Below are 16,871 nucleotides of genomic sequence, written 5' to 3'. Positions count from 1 at the left end.
GACTTACTTTTTGAGATAATTTGGTTCGAAATTTGCATATTTGAAGGAAAAACCCTGAAATTTCATAAATAAGGATTTTAAGGAAAGTAACAATACTTTTGAACGAAGAGTCATAACTTAACCTGGTTTTTTGTAAAACGTTCCCTTGATCCATGGCATCAACATGCTGTAACAAGTTTAAGGTTAAACCAAATCATTATTTACTTAATTTATATTCCTATGATTGAAATAAAGAAATTGACAATATTTTTAGCGTCTATTCAGAGGTGCAGAAAATTTTCGATCGTTGATTTTTTTCTTTAAATTTTGGCGTTGCGTTCTTTAAACATTACTTGCTTGATTGCATAAAAAAAGGGGGTCCATGTGCTTGTTTTTTTCAATAAAAGCAATAAACCTTGATTTTTAATGGCAAACCGGACGTTTGCCAATAAGGCGCTAAATAACGTTGAAATAAATTTTAATCGCAACAACGTCGTGAAATCTTTCCCGCCGTCCACGACTACGCTGTCGAGTTCAGTGGTATTGCCAATGTTTTTTTTCAAAAGCAATGATGTTAATCATCAAAAATTATAAAGTTGGTTACTCGTAAAATAGCATAAAATATTTGCCAAACCTTTAAGAATTGTTACGAAACTTGGATAGAAAAAGTATTCTAGTAAACTTCTTTTAGAAAAGAAATGTTTGGAAAAGATAAATATAATAAAAAATTAATTTGCATCTCTGTCCGACATTAGTCATACAATTAATGTAGACAACACAGCTTGTGCATAGTTTCAATCATTGAAAAGGTCATTCAAAACACATACAAAATTATGAATGCGGATTTAAGTTTTTTCGCATTTCAAGTTAATACTGTTGACTTCATTATAAATGAATAAATATAACAATTCTCGTGGTATGGCCGATTGTCTAAGCAGGTATTTTTTTCAAATTCGCGCAACCGGATTAATGACGTCAGTGGATTTTTCGCAAATGTGACTACATCTAAATCGACGTCGCGAAATGTAATCGTTCTTATTAGAAACATCGCGAAATTACAGCGTTCAGACTAACAACGTCGCGAAAACAACACGAAAAGTTTTGAAAACGTTATTGTCTGCCCCTGCTACTGTATCGTATGCCCTTAAGACAAATTTTCTGATATTTTGAACTAATCCTATTTCTCGTCAGTGCACACACTCACATCGTTATGAATAATCAGATAGTATATAATCCACATGGCATAAGCACTGCATTTTTTATCAAACGTTTGCAATTAGGATAAAAGAGATATGGGTATATGACCGCAATCTTAAATACAATTAATCCAGAAAAAAAACATAGAGATCAATATAATGTATTAAACACAATACAATTCGATACGTTAAAATTTTAACTAGCATGAGCTTCTCCGAGTGTTGTGAATAACCTAATCCAATACTACCTATACTGTTAACTATCTGTTAGGTTTGTGCATATAAACATACGATTGAGAAAGGATGCTAAGTAGAGATTTGTCCAAATACAAAACCTTCGAACATCTCCTTCACAGCGAATTCATCATTGTGGCATCAATGTCGATTTGCAACTGGACCTTATAGCAATGACTATATCTCTAAGAGTACATGGTCCTCAGCTACACTTAGATGATTCCTACCGTTAAAGGCACAGTTGTTGACATTTGCTTTATGTTGTAACAATTACTAGTATTAAACATCAACATGTCCTTACTGTTTTACTATTCACAGAGGTGAATTGCCATCATTTTCACACTGTTTCACGTCTGCTGAATGTTGTAATAGTTCTTTGACAACATCAACCTGTCCATTCTGACTTGCTATAGTCAGGGGTGATATACCATCATTGTCACACTGATTCACGTCTGCTGAATTTTGCAACAGTTCTTTAACAACATTAACATGTCCTTCCTGACATGCTATGGAGAGAGGTGATACACCATTATTGTCACACTGGTTTACCTCTGCAGAATGTTTTAACAGTTCTATAACAACATCAACATGTCCATTCTGACTTGCTATATACAGAGGTGATACACCATCATTGTCACACTGGCTCACTGTTGCAGAATGTTGTAACAGTTCTTTAACAACATTAACATGTCCAATCGCACTTGCTATATACAAAGGTGATACGCCATTATTTTTACATCTGTTTACTTCTACTGCATGTTGCAACAGTTCTTTTACAACATTAACATGGCCTTGTTGACTTGCTATATAAATTGAAGAACATCCATTACTATCGCAGATATCAATATCAACATCATTATACTTAAGAAGTTCGTGTACCACCTCCATTCTGTTATAGTAACAAGCAATCAGTAACGGTGTGATGCTATTATTTACACATACATTGGCATCTGCTGAATGTTTTAACAGAACTTTAACAACATTAACATGTCCATTCTGACTTGCTATCCACAGAGGTGATGTACCATTATTAGCACACTGGTTTACTTCTGTTGAATTTTGTAACAGTTCGTTAACAACATCAACATGTCCTTCCTGACTTGCTATATACAGAGGTGAGTAACCATCCTCGTCACACCGATTAACTTCTGCTAAATGTTGTAATAGTTCTTTTACAACATCAACATGTCCATTCTGACTTGCTTGCCACAAAGGTGATACACCATTAATCATACATTGATTGACATGTGCTGAATGTTGTAACAGTACTTTAACAATATCAACATTTCCATCCTGACTTGCTATATACAGAGGTGATACACCATTAAAGTTACACTGATTTACTTCTGCTGAATATTTTAACAATTCTTTAACAACATTAACATGTCCATTCTGACTTGCTATATGCAGAGATGATACACCATTGTTGTTATATTGGTTTACTTCTGCCGATTGCTGTAGTAGTTCTTCAACAACATTAATATGTCCTTCCTGACTTGCCCAAAATAAAGGAAAGCAACCATCCTCTTTACAATAATTAATGTCACTTTTCCTACTAATCAACCATCTGACAAGGTCAACGGAACCCACATAACAACTACCTCCAAGTGCTATATCTTTACTTTTTATATCGTGTTTACAAGCTAGTTCTTCTTGTTTTGATTGGTCAAGCTTGTTTAAATTGTTTATAAACTTCGTTTTGAATGTAGAAGAATTCATGTTTCTGTTATCAAATACATTGTCTACAAAACCATCCTCCCAGTCCTTCAGGAGTCTTTCTATAAATCTGTTCATTTTGTTATCGGGTATTCTTATAGCAAACTCTATATCTGTGTCCATGTTATTCACTGTCTCGCATATAAATCTCTCGCGTATGAATCCAGTTTTGGCATGGTCAATGAAGAGCTGAATCATCTTCTCCCCAAAGTACTTTGCCAGAAAATCAAACAACTTATCATGGATTATTTTGTATGTTCCGTCTTCCTTAACTACATATGTACCTTCGAGGGTTTCGAGGGATTTTCTTAAACGTTCCATTGACGTTTCAATACTCAGTTCACATTTATCCAGTAAATCTTCTATTACTGCCCCTGACTTTTTAAATTTTATTGAGAACATTTCTTCTTTCAATGTGTTGTTAAACATCACACAAAGGACCAAGCTACAATATTTCATCTTACCAGCATCCCCTTCTCTATACAGGTTCTCCAGTTCGTTTTGAAAAACATCAAATGGATTGCTGAAAAAATTACTTATATTTATATGTTTCTGGAGTTTCTGTTTATGATATAAACTACATAAAAGTGGGAAAAAATCATATTTTTCTGACAATTCTGTGACTTTACCGGCATTTTCTCCAAAGTACATTTTGGCTAATGCAAATCTTTCAGCAGCACTAAGTCTTAATTCTTGTGAACTTAAATCAATAGTACACGTTTTGAAAATAGACAGACTGCTAAATTGCTCTTCTTTATAAACATCAAGCCTACACGTAAACATCATTTTACAACAGTTGTCTTCAAGTAGAGATTTAATATGTTCCAGTCTTTGTTTCCATTCATTGAAAATCTGTTGATTAAGAGTATACCGCCCACAGACGTCATCAAAGACAAATATTGTTTTCCTTCCATGTTTAAACCATTGTCTAATATCACCGGGGCTTTCACACGGAATTATAATATAGCCTTGATCCATCATCGTCAGTGAAACATGGTGTGAAAGAAAAGTTTTTCCAGTGCCAGAATTTCCAACAATTGCTACACAATTTTCTGTCAAAATACTTGTCCTTACTTGTTTCTCTGCTGCTGTCCTGAAAAACATTTTATCATCCTCTTTCCACTGTTTCAAACGTCGTTCAAACTGCTCTGCCAAAAGAAAAATCTTTATTTAGTTAGATCAGTTTGCAAAATTATTTACAATTTAATTTGAACTACAACAAGCTTTTATTACTCACATTTTTCATTTTAACTGATTTTTATTTCAATGCCATGTTTCCACCCCATTTTTTTGTTTTGAGCAATAGCTTTCATATAAGTAATTGAAGACATCAAAACATTATGTTATGCCTACGGATCATATTTAAAAAAAAATTAAAACATTGTCGGATAAATTTTGTTATTCTCCTTTTGTAGAATAATGTAAGCCGAGGGGGGAATAATAAATTAACTAAACAGTAAGGTATATTCTACGAGATCACTGTCCATATATACTCTCCCCCCCAAAAAAAGGAAACACAACATGACTGTGAAAAACATGATTTACTTCAATTTTCAACATCTTTTAAAATAAAAAATCATTACATTATATAAATTACACATAGCTGCGAGGGTGATAGAGTAGATTGTTACCCCGAGAAAACATTGTCAACTGAGGCAAAGCCAAGGCTGACAATGTCTTTTCGAGGGGTAACAATCTGCTCTATCACCCTCTCAGATATGTGTTATTTAATTCATTTTACTGAATGTTCTGTTATTACTGTCTATTAATTTTCAAATTCAAAGTAATAAACTATGTCGTCTTGTACATAAAAATCAGCCGTATTTATTAAAGCGCAAACTTGAGCAAGCGTCGTTGTGAAGGGTAATAGAGTATTTACCATGTGATAGAGTAAATTGTCTCCCTCGTATTAACCAATCAAAATCTGGCATTTTGACGTGAAGTATAATAAAATAAAATTTGGCACACTGGTTGTTCAAATATTGTTCTGACTTTAATATTCACTAGAAAAAAACCTTGATGGCTAAAAGACTACTAGAAATGTTTATGGTGATACACAGCTTGGGTTCGTGTTTCTCAAACTGTTTTTATGCACTGATGCATTATGTTGATAGTTTTTATTAGTTTGTCAGTTCTTCTTCCATAGGAGTTTGAATGTCCAACTAGTAGCTTCTGTCTCGGTGTTACACAGGTGCTCCTAGAACGGAGGAAATAACTCAAGAAGAAGACAACCTAGAACACTGATGATTAAAACATTTCTCAGTGTTGCTAGTTTGTAGTATTTCTTTTTTTTTTTCGGAAGGTGCGAGTCAAGTTCTGTCTCTGTGTGTTACGGGTGCTCCAAGAACAGAGGGAAATACTCAGAGAAGAAGAAGACAATATAGAACTCTCTTATGATTTAAAACATTTCTTCAGAGGTGCGATTTTGTAGGATTTTTTGTTTTTCGAATGATGCGAGTTCTGTCTCTGTGTGACACGGGTGCTCCGAGAAAGGAGGAATTTACTAAGAGAAGAAGAAAACAATCAAATGATTAAACACATTTCTTCGAGTTTGTTATATTTCTTTTTTTCAGTATTGCGAGTTTGATAAAGTGATGCAAGTTGTTATAATTAGTGAGAGTGTTTGAGTTGTGCTAGTTGGCCATGGGCCGAGTTGTCGGGGGTGCGTTGACTGAGCATGCGCGAAAGCGTATGAGACACATATCGATAACGGTCTCCGAATTTGGATATTTTCTAAAAAAAAATGGTGTTTTCTGTGGAAAAAAGATTGTTTCAAAGACAAATTTAGGAAGTACAAACACTACATTTATACGTCATATCACAAATGTTTCCGACTTTGTATGGTTTCGATGAGTTGCGGCTCAATGAAATCGGTCTCTTCCTTTAGTAGTATAGATTTAAATGTCAAAATATGTAACGCTTAAAAAGTCCATAGCGTTTAATATTGAAAAACTAAAACAAACGTATTTTTCAAAATTAAACTACAGATGTTATAGAAATATGATCACTGATAATCATCAATCATTAAATCGTTAGGTCATATAAACATTTGAACTAAAACGTAATTTCTAGATGTTAAATACAAAACAAAACCAATTTCTTTTATCTGCAAAAAAGGGCAAACCCTATTTATTTTTTTACAAAATTGTGCTTTGGATCATATAGTTGAAGATATTAGCAAGCAAAATCGAAAGAATTGTGCAAATCATGATTCAAGCATGAAAATTAGCACGAAGCGTAATTAGTATATACTTTTTAAGAAACAACTGCTGGCTATAAAAAAAAATCATTTTTTTAAGATGGCCATGGCCTTTTTCTAAAATGGCTGTTGTTTCCAGTTCGAAAATACTTATTTGTCTTTGACTTTCTGTTAGTGAAAAACTATCAAGTTTGTTGGTTACCTTCTTAACATGTGACGTATATACTAGAAATGAATATTTGACATGTTCAGGGTTTGCGCATACGCGAAAATACAAAATTCACACAAATACCTTTTAACTATTCACTGTACACTTAGTGTTTTTAGATTTTAAATAATATTATGAATTTTTTTTTTTAACATTTTTCAAGGTTATGATGCGCATGCTTTTAACAATTTCGCACATGCGCAAACTATTTATAGATATAAAGAGCGATTTGAACGCACTACCAGGGCATACTGATGTAAATCGGTGCCGATTATAAACACGGCATGGGGTCCATTGTCAGCTTTCATTTTAAAGTCTTCCAAATACTTTTATGGTTTGCCCCTTTGTTAAAGCCACAAAGTCGTACCTGAATCGACAGGATGCGCCAACGCAGGATAGCCGAGACAAGGAGGAATAGACATTAATCCTCTGGATGGTGTACAGATCGCACGGGAGTTAAAATACAGTGAATGAACTACCGGGCTGGGTGAAGGTACAATATCAACGAACCTAGTCGAATCCCATACAATTCAGGTGGTGAAAGGATGATCCATCGGCCTGTTAAAAGTATTTTTCCAAATATTATTATAGTGACTTTTAGAAAAGGTACCTAGGACTAGACACGTGCATCAGATAATTGCATGTGTTTTGTTTGAATTGTTAATGTCGGCTTATGAAAGCATAAACGCAGAAAATATACATGATGACTCTGTGACGTTCGATGATTTAATAGACTGGTGTAAGGAAAGAGACACATCTTGACCACAGTTTAATTTCTGGCGTTCAATTGTGAATTTGGAACTTCTTGTGCTTTCGGTAGTACGCTCATTTACAAACAGTCCATATCAAACATGATACCGTATTTTTTTGGTCTTGATCGTGTATACAATACTTGATGGTTACCGATCCATTTCCGAGTTATGTCTTCCCTTTACGAACATCACCCACAGGTGGCAATGGAATTTGCAAATGGTAATTTCAATGTACGTAAGACCAGCCAGCAAGTTGTTTTTCTTATATCGCAATTGATCAGGCACATGAACAGAATAATGCAATTGTGAAGGGCGATGGTATGCCATATGTTCAACCGTCAATCCCTCAGCTTTAGGACGATGGATGGTAGCTGGACCAGAAGTCAGTAGACTGATAGATAAATTTGAAATATCTAGTGGTTTGAGTCATGCTACAACAGATGAACGACACCATGAAGACTCTACAACAACGCAAAAGGATTTCTTCAAAAAGGTTCAAAGACTTTCTAAAGTGATGCACAAGTTTGGAAATCCATTTCTAAAGGAGTCATCAGATTTGTACAAAATTTACTCTAAGGAAATTGTTGATTCGGAAGCAGGTAAGATAGGTTATTTCGAATATTGGTCCAAACAATACGAAGATCTTTTGAAACAAATACAAAACGAAGGAGAATCTGCTTTTTATGACCCGATAAAAAAGAACAATTTCCCATTATTTAGCCGTAAAACAAAGCTAAAGAACCTGAAAAGTGATTTCGATCTCTTTTTGTAGACTTTTTATTTCGTGTCAAAGTAGACAGTGTGACTTAGAAGATTTCTTTAGCCGTTAAATCCAAACTGCTCCACCGTCTTTGTTGTCTCAGGATGGTACTTTAAACAGTGGTATTAAATCGCAGCTTATGGATATACTTGAATCATTCTGCGATTTGCCATCAACTGATCCACATTCTGACGCATTTATCGTTGGTGTGGCAGCAATTGTTAATTCCGGGTCACCACGTGGAGCAAAAACATTTGATGATTATGCAAATGATGTCATACCGGCTTACATAAAATCTTGCGCCGATCAGTATTCAAGAGTAGACATTGTATTTGACGTTTATCTAAAGAATAGTTTAAAGGCTGTGACGAGAAGAAAACGAGGTACTGGTGCTAGACGGAAAGTTGTTGGTTCTGGTAGAACGCCAAGAGTTTGGAGTAGTTTTCAACGTGAAGATGACAACAAAACGGAATTGTTCAAGTTTCTTGCCGACAGAATTGCTTCTTTAGAGACTGATAAAAATGTTTATGTCACTCAAGGTGAAAATGTTCTTTGTAATTTCAATACGGATATTTCCGAGATATCCCCCTGCAACCATGTAGAAGCAGATACACGAATGTTTGTCCATGATAAGCATGCTGGTTGTAAAAAAGTAATTTACAAAACTTTGAATTTTTCGAAAAACTAAGGATTTTCTTATCCCAGGAATAGATTAACTAATCCGTATTTGGCACAACTTTTTTTGAAATTTTGGGTCCGCAATGCTCTTTAACTTTGGTTTTATAACTATTTTGATCTGAGCGTCACTGGTGAGTCTTATGTAGACGAAACGCGCGTCTGGCGTATTAAATTATAATCCTGGTACCTTTGATAACTATTTAAGTAGTAATGACACTGATGTAGTAGTATTAGGAATTATAACTTTTGAAAAATTAGTTGTGGACAAATTGTAGATAGGTTTTGGGAGGAATGAAGACTGTCGATGGCTTCCAGTACATGACATATCAAATACGTTAGGTCCTCGTGTAGCTGCTCTTCCATTCTTCCATGCATTCAGTGGATGTGACACTGTTTCATCATTTCGTGGAAAAGGGAAGAAGTCAGCTTGGCAGACATGGGAAGTATTTCTAGATGTAACGGACGTTTTTGCCCGCTTGAGTATGAAGACACAGACATGGACATCATAGAAGCATTTGTTTGCATCATGTATGACAGAACAACAGCAACATTTGCTGTTAACGAGGCACGATTTGAATTATTTACCAGGAGGCAGTGGCCTTATGATGCGATTCCGCCTACCAGAGGTGCTATTCTTGAACCCACCAAAAGAGCAGTATATCAAGGCGGACATTTTTGGGCTCAAACGGATTTATGCATTCAACAGGTACCAAGTTCTGAAAACTAGGATTGAATGAAAGAAAAAGACAATGACAGTTGGAAACCAACATGGACTTCCTGCCCTGCCGTTGCATCATCGTGTCAGGAACTTTCGAAATGTGGATGCAAGAAATCCAGCTGTGTTGGTAACTGTAAAAGCTACCGTTCTGACCTTCCTTATACGGGTTTGTGGACATGCAAATGTCAGTTAGATATTTATTAGATAAAGCAACCTGTCTGTCTAACCTAACTAGGTATTTGAACTGAACAAAATAAGTGATATATCCTGTTCATTTGATGGAAATGATAAAAATTGACAGTTTCGAGGTTTTTGCCGCCATTTTGGAACCGGAAATCACTTTTTTCTGTATTATTGGATTTTTTCATCGTACTTTGGGAACTGTAATTTATTTTTTATCAAAATTTACATTGGATTATACCAACAACGCAGCTTTAAAAGGATTCACAGAATGTAGCTAATTTGAAATGATGCCATTTGCAAAATGAGTGCTGGCTATCTTGAAAAATTGAATATTTTTATGGCCAGCAGCTGTTTTTTATTTATTATAATTAAGTCAACCTTTATACCAAATTTCATGATTGTATCACGATTTGGACGATTATTTGCATAATATCTCTCTTCCACTAATAAAGAAGCTTCTACCTACGTTTCTTAAAATGTCAAGAAGATTTGTCGAGGTATTGTCAACTCAAACTTCAATGTAAATGTTAACATCAAAGATCAAAAGTCCATTTATAAAATGAGATACCATCAAATCATAGTTCATCACATCCGGTTTCATACGGAAAAGAGTAGAAACAAATATTTCCTTGAATTTGATAGTTGTAGAAAGTTAACCCAGCATTTCATTGCAGAAAAAAATCTGATTCATAAAAATATATCTTGGGTGTTTCAAAGCACTATTCTTTTTTTTGATTAGGTGTTTCTATAAAATATTTTGGAAACTTGAGGTGACATGGTTACTAAAGCTTGTAAAAAGAAAAAAAAGGGGATAAACATTTGATTCGATTACTTCTGGTGATGGTTATTATATTGTATGCAATGAAATGTTATGTGAAATTTTCACTGTAGTACTGGACAGGATAAAGCTTTACTCATGCCAAGTATTTCTTTACTTAAAACAAAGGTAAATTCTGTACAATGTTTTGTAAAAATGACAATTTAACAAAGACTAATAGGGAAAAACAATAGTCGTATTTCTCCTATAAGTAAAATGTGGGGAAAGAATTGAGATAAAAAGAACACAGTTCCAAATTTTGCTTTCATCAATTCGCTAATTTACAGCTTGAGTCTATATTAAAAATATTTTCATTTTTTCATATATGAAAAAACATGTAAAAATGTATTCTGATAATTGCATAAGATCATGCCGCCAAACTGTTGATGGCGTTGCTGTATGATTTTTTACCTTTCAAAATTATTCCATTGTTTAAGATTGAAGGGGTAGGGGTGAAATCTAACAATATTTGTTTAACTCTGTATATACATGGTTGTCCAAAGCCAGGAACCTTGTTGGCGGTTTCTTTTTTTTTTATTAGGACCGATGACAGAATTATAGCCCATTGATTATATTTGTTAACAAATATCTAGTTTTGACAGTGTTTTACTTTTAAAATTCTTCATGTGTTATGCCTCAAATAGCAAGTAGGTGCTATGACATGTTAAAACTTTTGGTTACTTTTCAGACTTATTCACTGCTGTTATTGACCTTAACAATACACCAACGTATTGAAAAAAAAGTGTTAGTGTTGGTGAATTGCTGTTACATTGCTTAGTGACGTTAACTTCTTATCACTATTTATTCAAACATTAGTACGAGTAATATAATGGACAAAGTATGCAATGAAACAATTTTCTTCTAAAATAAAACAACTAATAAATGTATGCAGTAATATTTTGTTTAAATAAACTTACCAAGTATATGATAAGGGATAACTTCATCATGTATACGTGTTAAATCTTCTAGTTTGGTTTGAATCACATGAAAATCTAGAAAAGTACAATTAGTTTTATGGAAGGCAAATGTAGAAATTTTAGGTTTTTTTATATTTTAAACAGGGTCTTGTTATCAAACAATATCTTGTATGTTGTAAAAAGCAATGTTTACTGTTAGAAAATAATCATGAATAATAAGCAATTTCTATTGGAGATCTGAAGCAACTATCATTTTAAATAATGTTTGCCAGTAAGTAAGCCTTTAAATTTTTTTTTTGTATATTGTCTTGACTAATAAAAAAGAGGCTTAAAATACCAAAGGAACATTCAAACTCATAAGACATGGCATAAAAAGGACACGACAAAAAGACAAACAACATGAACTGCACCAAACATTGTGATCCCGTGTGTTCAGGGCGAGTAGGCAGATCCGGTTCCACTTGCGACACCCGTCGTGTTACTCCTATACATTACTTTGACAAGTTTCATAGTTTGCAACATTGACAACTCGCTGAGTTAGTTTCGGTTAACAACCAAAATTCTTACTGACCTTAGTTACATAACAATGTATGATTGTTTTACTATTTTGCCGTTTAACTATGCATATTAAGTTCAAACGTCCCAAATGTTTTATTAATCCGGCTTCAAAAACTGTTTGTCTCAAGCTCACCGACCATATGAAAATATGACGTATCTATACTATTAAATGAGAAGACCTCATTTTGTGTGTAGCTTCTCTTCCTTCCACAACAAATTAATCATCATGCCTCTGTGTCCTTTAGGTACCATGCATAGTTGCATTTGTCATCCTCGCTTATGATTATTTAGTTTGGGTTATTTTGGGAGGAAAACGAAAATAAAGGCGTCCGGATATTGTTTCCGTCATAGGACGGACTTTTAAGTCATAGACAAAACTTCCGTTTAGGACTGTTTTAAAATTACACATAATTTTCATAAGTACTTGCAGACAGGACAATTATTTTTGCGTTTTTCTGTACACTATGAACATACATATACTATTAATAAAGTGTATTTGCTATTTACTATCAATTCCAAGTTTACTATCCACGGCGGTCACTGATATATTATATAGACACTCTCTGTATAATAATATATCAGTGACCGCCGTGGATAGTAAACTTTGAATTGATAGTAAATAGCAAATATACTTTATTCATATTATATGTATGATCATAGTATACAGAAAAACGCGAAAATAATTGAAATTAACAGAAAACAAAAAATAACGGACTTTGGAAAAAAAAGGGGAGGGCTAAAAAAAATTTTCCTGTCCCCAGGTACCTGTGACTTTTGATGCCTTTCCTGAAATTCTCCAGTCATAAAATCATTTACAAAATTCATCCTACAACAGTTTACCTACTTTCAACAACGCTCTAAATGCCCGCGATTTCGCGGGTGTGTTCTAGTATACTTGAAATCATTATTTTTTTCAGATACAATTCGCACGCAGAATCAAAACAGTGATGACCTAGACTCACACATTGAAAAGTTGATCATGCTTTGAAAATTAAAATGCTGTTCACACTTATCATAGCATTTGTAACATCTCAGAAGACTGGCTGACGTATGTCTTAAAGTTGTTTGGATTTACCTTTTTTCTTCTCTCTTTCTCGGAGTTTCTTCATTCCTGAAACAAGACAAACTACCTATATGAATAAATAAAACACTTAAAACTATTTTAATTACTATAAATCAATATTGTCCAACATTAACTGGGGATATAGTAGTGCAGCATCATTAAAAGCCTCCTATAAACAATACTCTAAAAATAACAATATTCATTTCCCTCGAAGATCTATGAAAAAATGTCCATCCATGTAACAATATAAAAATAAGAAGATGTGGTATGATTGCCACTGAGACAACTCTCCACAAGAGACCAAATGACACAGACAAATATGGCGCCTGCATACGGAGTATATATCTCCCAGTTGATACGATACTCTAGGGCTTGTATTTCCTATCATGATTTCCTTGATAGAGGATTGCTGCTCACAAGGAAGCTATTCAACCAAGAGTTCCAAGTGGTGCAGTTGAAATCATCCCTTCGTAAAATTTACGGACGCCATCACCAGTTGGTTGACCGTTACGGAATATTCGTTTCACAGATGATAGTGGATATGTTACTAATGTCGTAAGTACAATCCCGTCCCCTTTACCCGAATGTGACCTACCGATTTAGACTTAAATCCGGATGTGTACTAACATGAGCAACACGACGGGTGCCACATGTGGAGCAGGATCTGCTTACCATTCCGGAACACCTAAGATCACCCCCAGTTTTTGGTGGGGTTCGTGTTGCTCAGTCTCTGGTTTTCTATGTTGTGTTTTGTGTGCTGTTGTTTGTCTTTTTCTTTTTTAGCCATGGCATTGTCAGTTTGATTTCGACTTGTGAGTTTGAATGTCCCTTTTGGTATCTTTCGCCCCTCTTTTTCTTTAACAACTATAGGTCACCGTACAGCCTTCAACAATGAACAAAGCCCATACAGCACACTCACCTATAAAAATCCCCGAAATGACAAATGTAAAACATTTCAAAAAGGAAGCTAACTGCCTAATTTATGTACAAAATAATGAACGAAAAACAAATATGTTACACAGCAACAAACGACAACCACTTAATTACAGGCGCCTGACTTGGAACAGACACTTCAAGAATGTGGAGGGCTTAAAATTGTTTTTTGGCGCCAAACCCTCCCCCTAACCTGGGACAGTGGTGTAACAGTACAACATAAGAACAAACTATAAAAATCAGTTGAAAAAGGCTTAGCTCATCAGATAGATACAAATAGAAATACATCTATCAAAAACACAGAGTGGACGTAGACGGTTACTTATACATCCCACAACAAAATGACACTAAATACAGATAAGTGAGTTCTCGCAGCTGCTGATAGCTAAATCAAAGCCTATAACAACTAATACAAAAATATCATGTATCTAAAACCAAGACCAGGCTATTTATACGCTTTTGAACTAAAATATTGTAACAGGGGTGTTAAATGGTATTTACAGAAATACTTTTATTTTTGTGGGTTTGCTTCGTATTTTATGTTTTTATCATTGTAATAAAGTAAGTTTGAGGGCAAAGTTTTGAAATTCAGGTATAAGTGAACTATTGGCAACACAGGCCAATGCATTAGTAACATTAATTCTAGTGCATCACTTATTTTAGAATTTGTTGTAATTACCTAATTGACACAACTGTATTTCATGCTCTGAAACTTGAGTGTTCTCTATATTAGACGTAATGTCTTCATACTGTCCATGTCGTAGAGCTTTAAGAAGATGCTTGTATGCGTCTTCACCTTTGCGAAACAATTTTGCATATAAAATTCTATTACTTTCGTGTCGTGTAATTGAAGAACTACAAATTTCCTCTTTTTCTTCAGTATTTAAGACTCCTGTTTCATATAGGTAGTCAGCTATATCAGTTTTGCTATATACATCATGGACAAACATCATATAATTCTTTTGTAGCTTTACAATGTGTTCATGGAAAACTGAAATGTAAGAAAGTTTAAAAAGGTGTGTATCCATGTAGTTGTTAAAAAAAAACAACTGTAGAGACATAAGGGGTAATCAAAATTGTTGGTATATTGATTTTATTTCTAAGACCAGTTGTTAAGGGTTGCATTGGTATTGTAATACTTACAAGTATTGGTCTTTCATATTATTTACATTTGAATTTGAGTAACTCCCATGAAGGCGCCGTTTATACACGTGGCAAAGGTAAACAAAAATCATGAAATCAACATTTTTTTATATAATTGACCCGTGAACACCTTTTAAACTATACTAAAATTATAGGGTAAACGGTTATGGATTACTAGTATACAAATACTAGTATGGTATTAATGTTAGCTTATTATAAAGAGGAGAAAAAAATGATGAACTCAACATTTATTTTACGAATGGCTTCATATGACCATTTAATATGTGTTTGTGTGTGTGTATGTTTGTGCCAAACTTAATAGTAACCGATTTCTGTTTTTGCTATAATCGTTGTTATAATAACTTTTCGTTCTGTGGTAATTAATGTTTGAAGCTTAAATTACTCACCTATGTCATGACAACTGATATTTTTATCACAGCTTTCAATAAATTGCATTCTACTGACAAGTTCTTGAACATCAGTATTGTATGGGTCTGATTCTTTTAAAACATCCTTAAACACCTTGAAGGTCCCATATGGTCGTTCAGTCAAAATATCAAGTAGAACCTTGTTGCGTTCACTTTGTGTTGCTGGTTTTATAATTTCCTCTCTGTCCTCTATCATCAAAATACACCTGGAAATCAAGTTATCTAGAACCATCTTGTCAAGCACTGTTCTATTTAATAAACCATCATAGTAAGGAAGGAGGTTATGCTGTTCCTGATCTGAAAAAAAAAATAATAAAAAACTGGATTTAAACATTTCATAAAGACATCAGATGATCTGCATGCTAATTAGAAAATCAAGTTTATCTAGTGTATCTAATATTCCATTCGACAACAGATAACGTAAGAAATTACTTATTTCAAGTGAATTAGTTCAACATTTTTCTTTGAGTGAAAATCATTTTAATGCATTTGCCATACACTACATCAGTGTGGAAAATTCCGATAAGCCAGTTGATTGCACTCCTAATACCTCCTTCATAAAAGTTAATACACTTTTTGATGATGAGTATGGATTTTTGTTTCGAATTTTCTGTTGCTTGTTAGTCAGATAATATCTCATTTATGTTGACATGCATGTTAACTGACAGATTTTCATTTTTTTTTTTTTCATTTTTCTTTATTTCATTGCAATTCTAGAAAACATTGGTATATGCATTTAGCAGCTTTTTACACGAGGTTATAACTGTTCAAGAATTATAACACTGTTTCCAGTGGTAACCTATTAAGAGGGGAAACCAACGTTTGGTGTTTGAATTGACAGAGATCAGCTCTTCAATAAATGTATTAGGTTTTAATCTTTCGTTCAGATATTTCAACTCGGAGTATTAATTAGAAACATTAATTGCAAAGTGTGTATTTGATGCAAAAAACACTGTTACCATTCTTATGTACATACTCAACAACAAGAAAAATGTGTTGACAGGTGATTAATTTTCTTTATGTGTGTTTTTAGGACGTTGATATGTATATATATTTTTTTTGTAAGACCAATTCAAGTCAATGTGTTTCTACATTATAGATTATAAACCTTATTAATAAATGAAGAAGTAGAATAATATAAACACACTAAATTGAATATAGAAAATATGAATATGAAATTTATCATGATACTTTCTAGCTCCACAATTTTGGATCAAAACATGGTTTTTTTCTTCAGATATACCTCGCTATCATTATTTCTTTAAACAATTGGTCGCTGGAAAATAGGTATATATATTGGTATACCTGGATCTTTCGTCCATTCAAGAAGGGTTTTTCGAAATTGTCGAACATGCAACGGTTTATTATCCATTCCAACTTTTTCCATTA

General features: G+C 33.8%; 1 protein-coding gene across 1 annotated transcript; it reads right to left on the bottom strand.

Moving 5' to 3' along the window:
• Positions 1 to 723: 723 nt before the first annotated feature.
• Positions 724 to 15,771, bottom strand: LOC127711644 (uncharacterized). Its single transcript, XM_052217752.1, has 5 exons — positions 15,462 to 15,771; positions 14,591 to 14,902; positions 12,991 to 13,026; positions 11,358 to 11,432; positions 724 to 4,273 (listed from the first exon to the last, which is right to left on the bottom strand). Exons 1-5 carry the CDS (start codon positions 15,712 to 15,714, stop codon positions 1,722 to 1,724), a joined length of 3,228 nt encoding a protein of 1,075 aa, XP_052073712.1. The 5' UTR covers positions 15,715 to 15,771; the 3' UTR covers positions 724 to 1,721.
• Positions 15,772 to 16,871: the final 1,100 nt, after the last annotated feature.

The sequence above is a fragment of the Mytilus californianus genome, unplaced genomic scaffold (genome assembly GCF_021869535.1).
Source record: "Mytilus californianus isolate M0D057914Y unplaced genomic scaffold, xbMytCali1.0.p SCAF_8, whole genome shotgun sequence".
In the NCBI taxonomy this organism is placed as follows: domain Eukaryota; kingdom Metazoa; phylum Mollusca; class Bivalvia; order Mytilida; family Mytilidae; genus Mytilus; species Mytilus californianus.
Note: the sequence above shows the minus strand (reverse complement) of the source record. Positions and strands in the feature narration are given on the sequence as shown.

Excerpts from the sequence above, each read along its gene's own strand:
- LOC127711644 (XM_052217752.1), bottom strand. The coding sequence starts at position 15,714 with ATGGTTCTAGATAACTTGATTTCCAGGTGTATTTTGATGATAGAGGAC. Across the intron at positions 14,903-15,461 it reads TATCAGTTGTCATGACATAG|TTTTCCATGAACACATTGTA; the intron begins GTGAGTAATTTA and ends CTTACATTTCAG. Across the intron at positions 11,433-12,990 it reads AGAAAGAGAGAAGAAAAAAG|ATTTTCATGTGATTCAAACC; the intron begins GTAAATCCAAAC and ends GTACTTTTCTAG.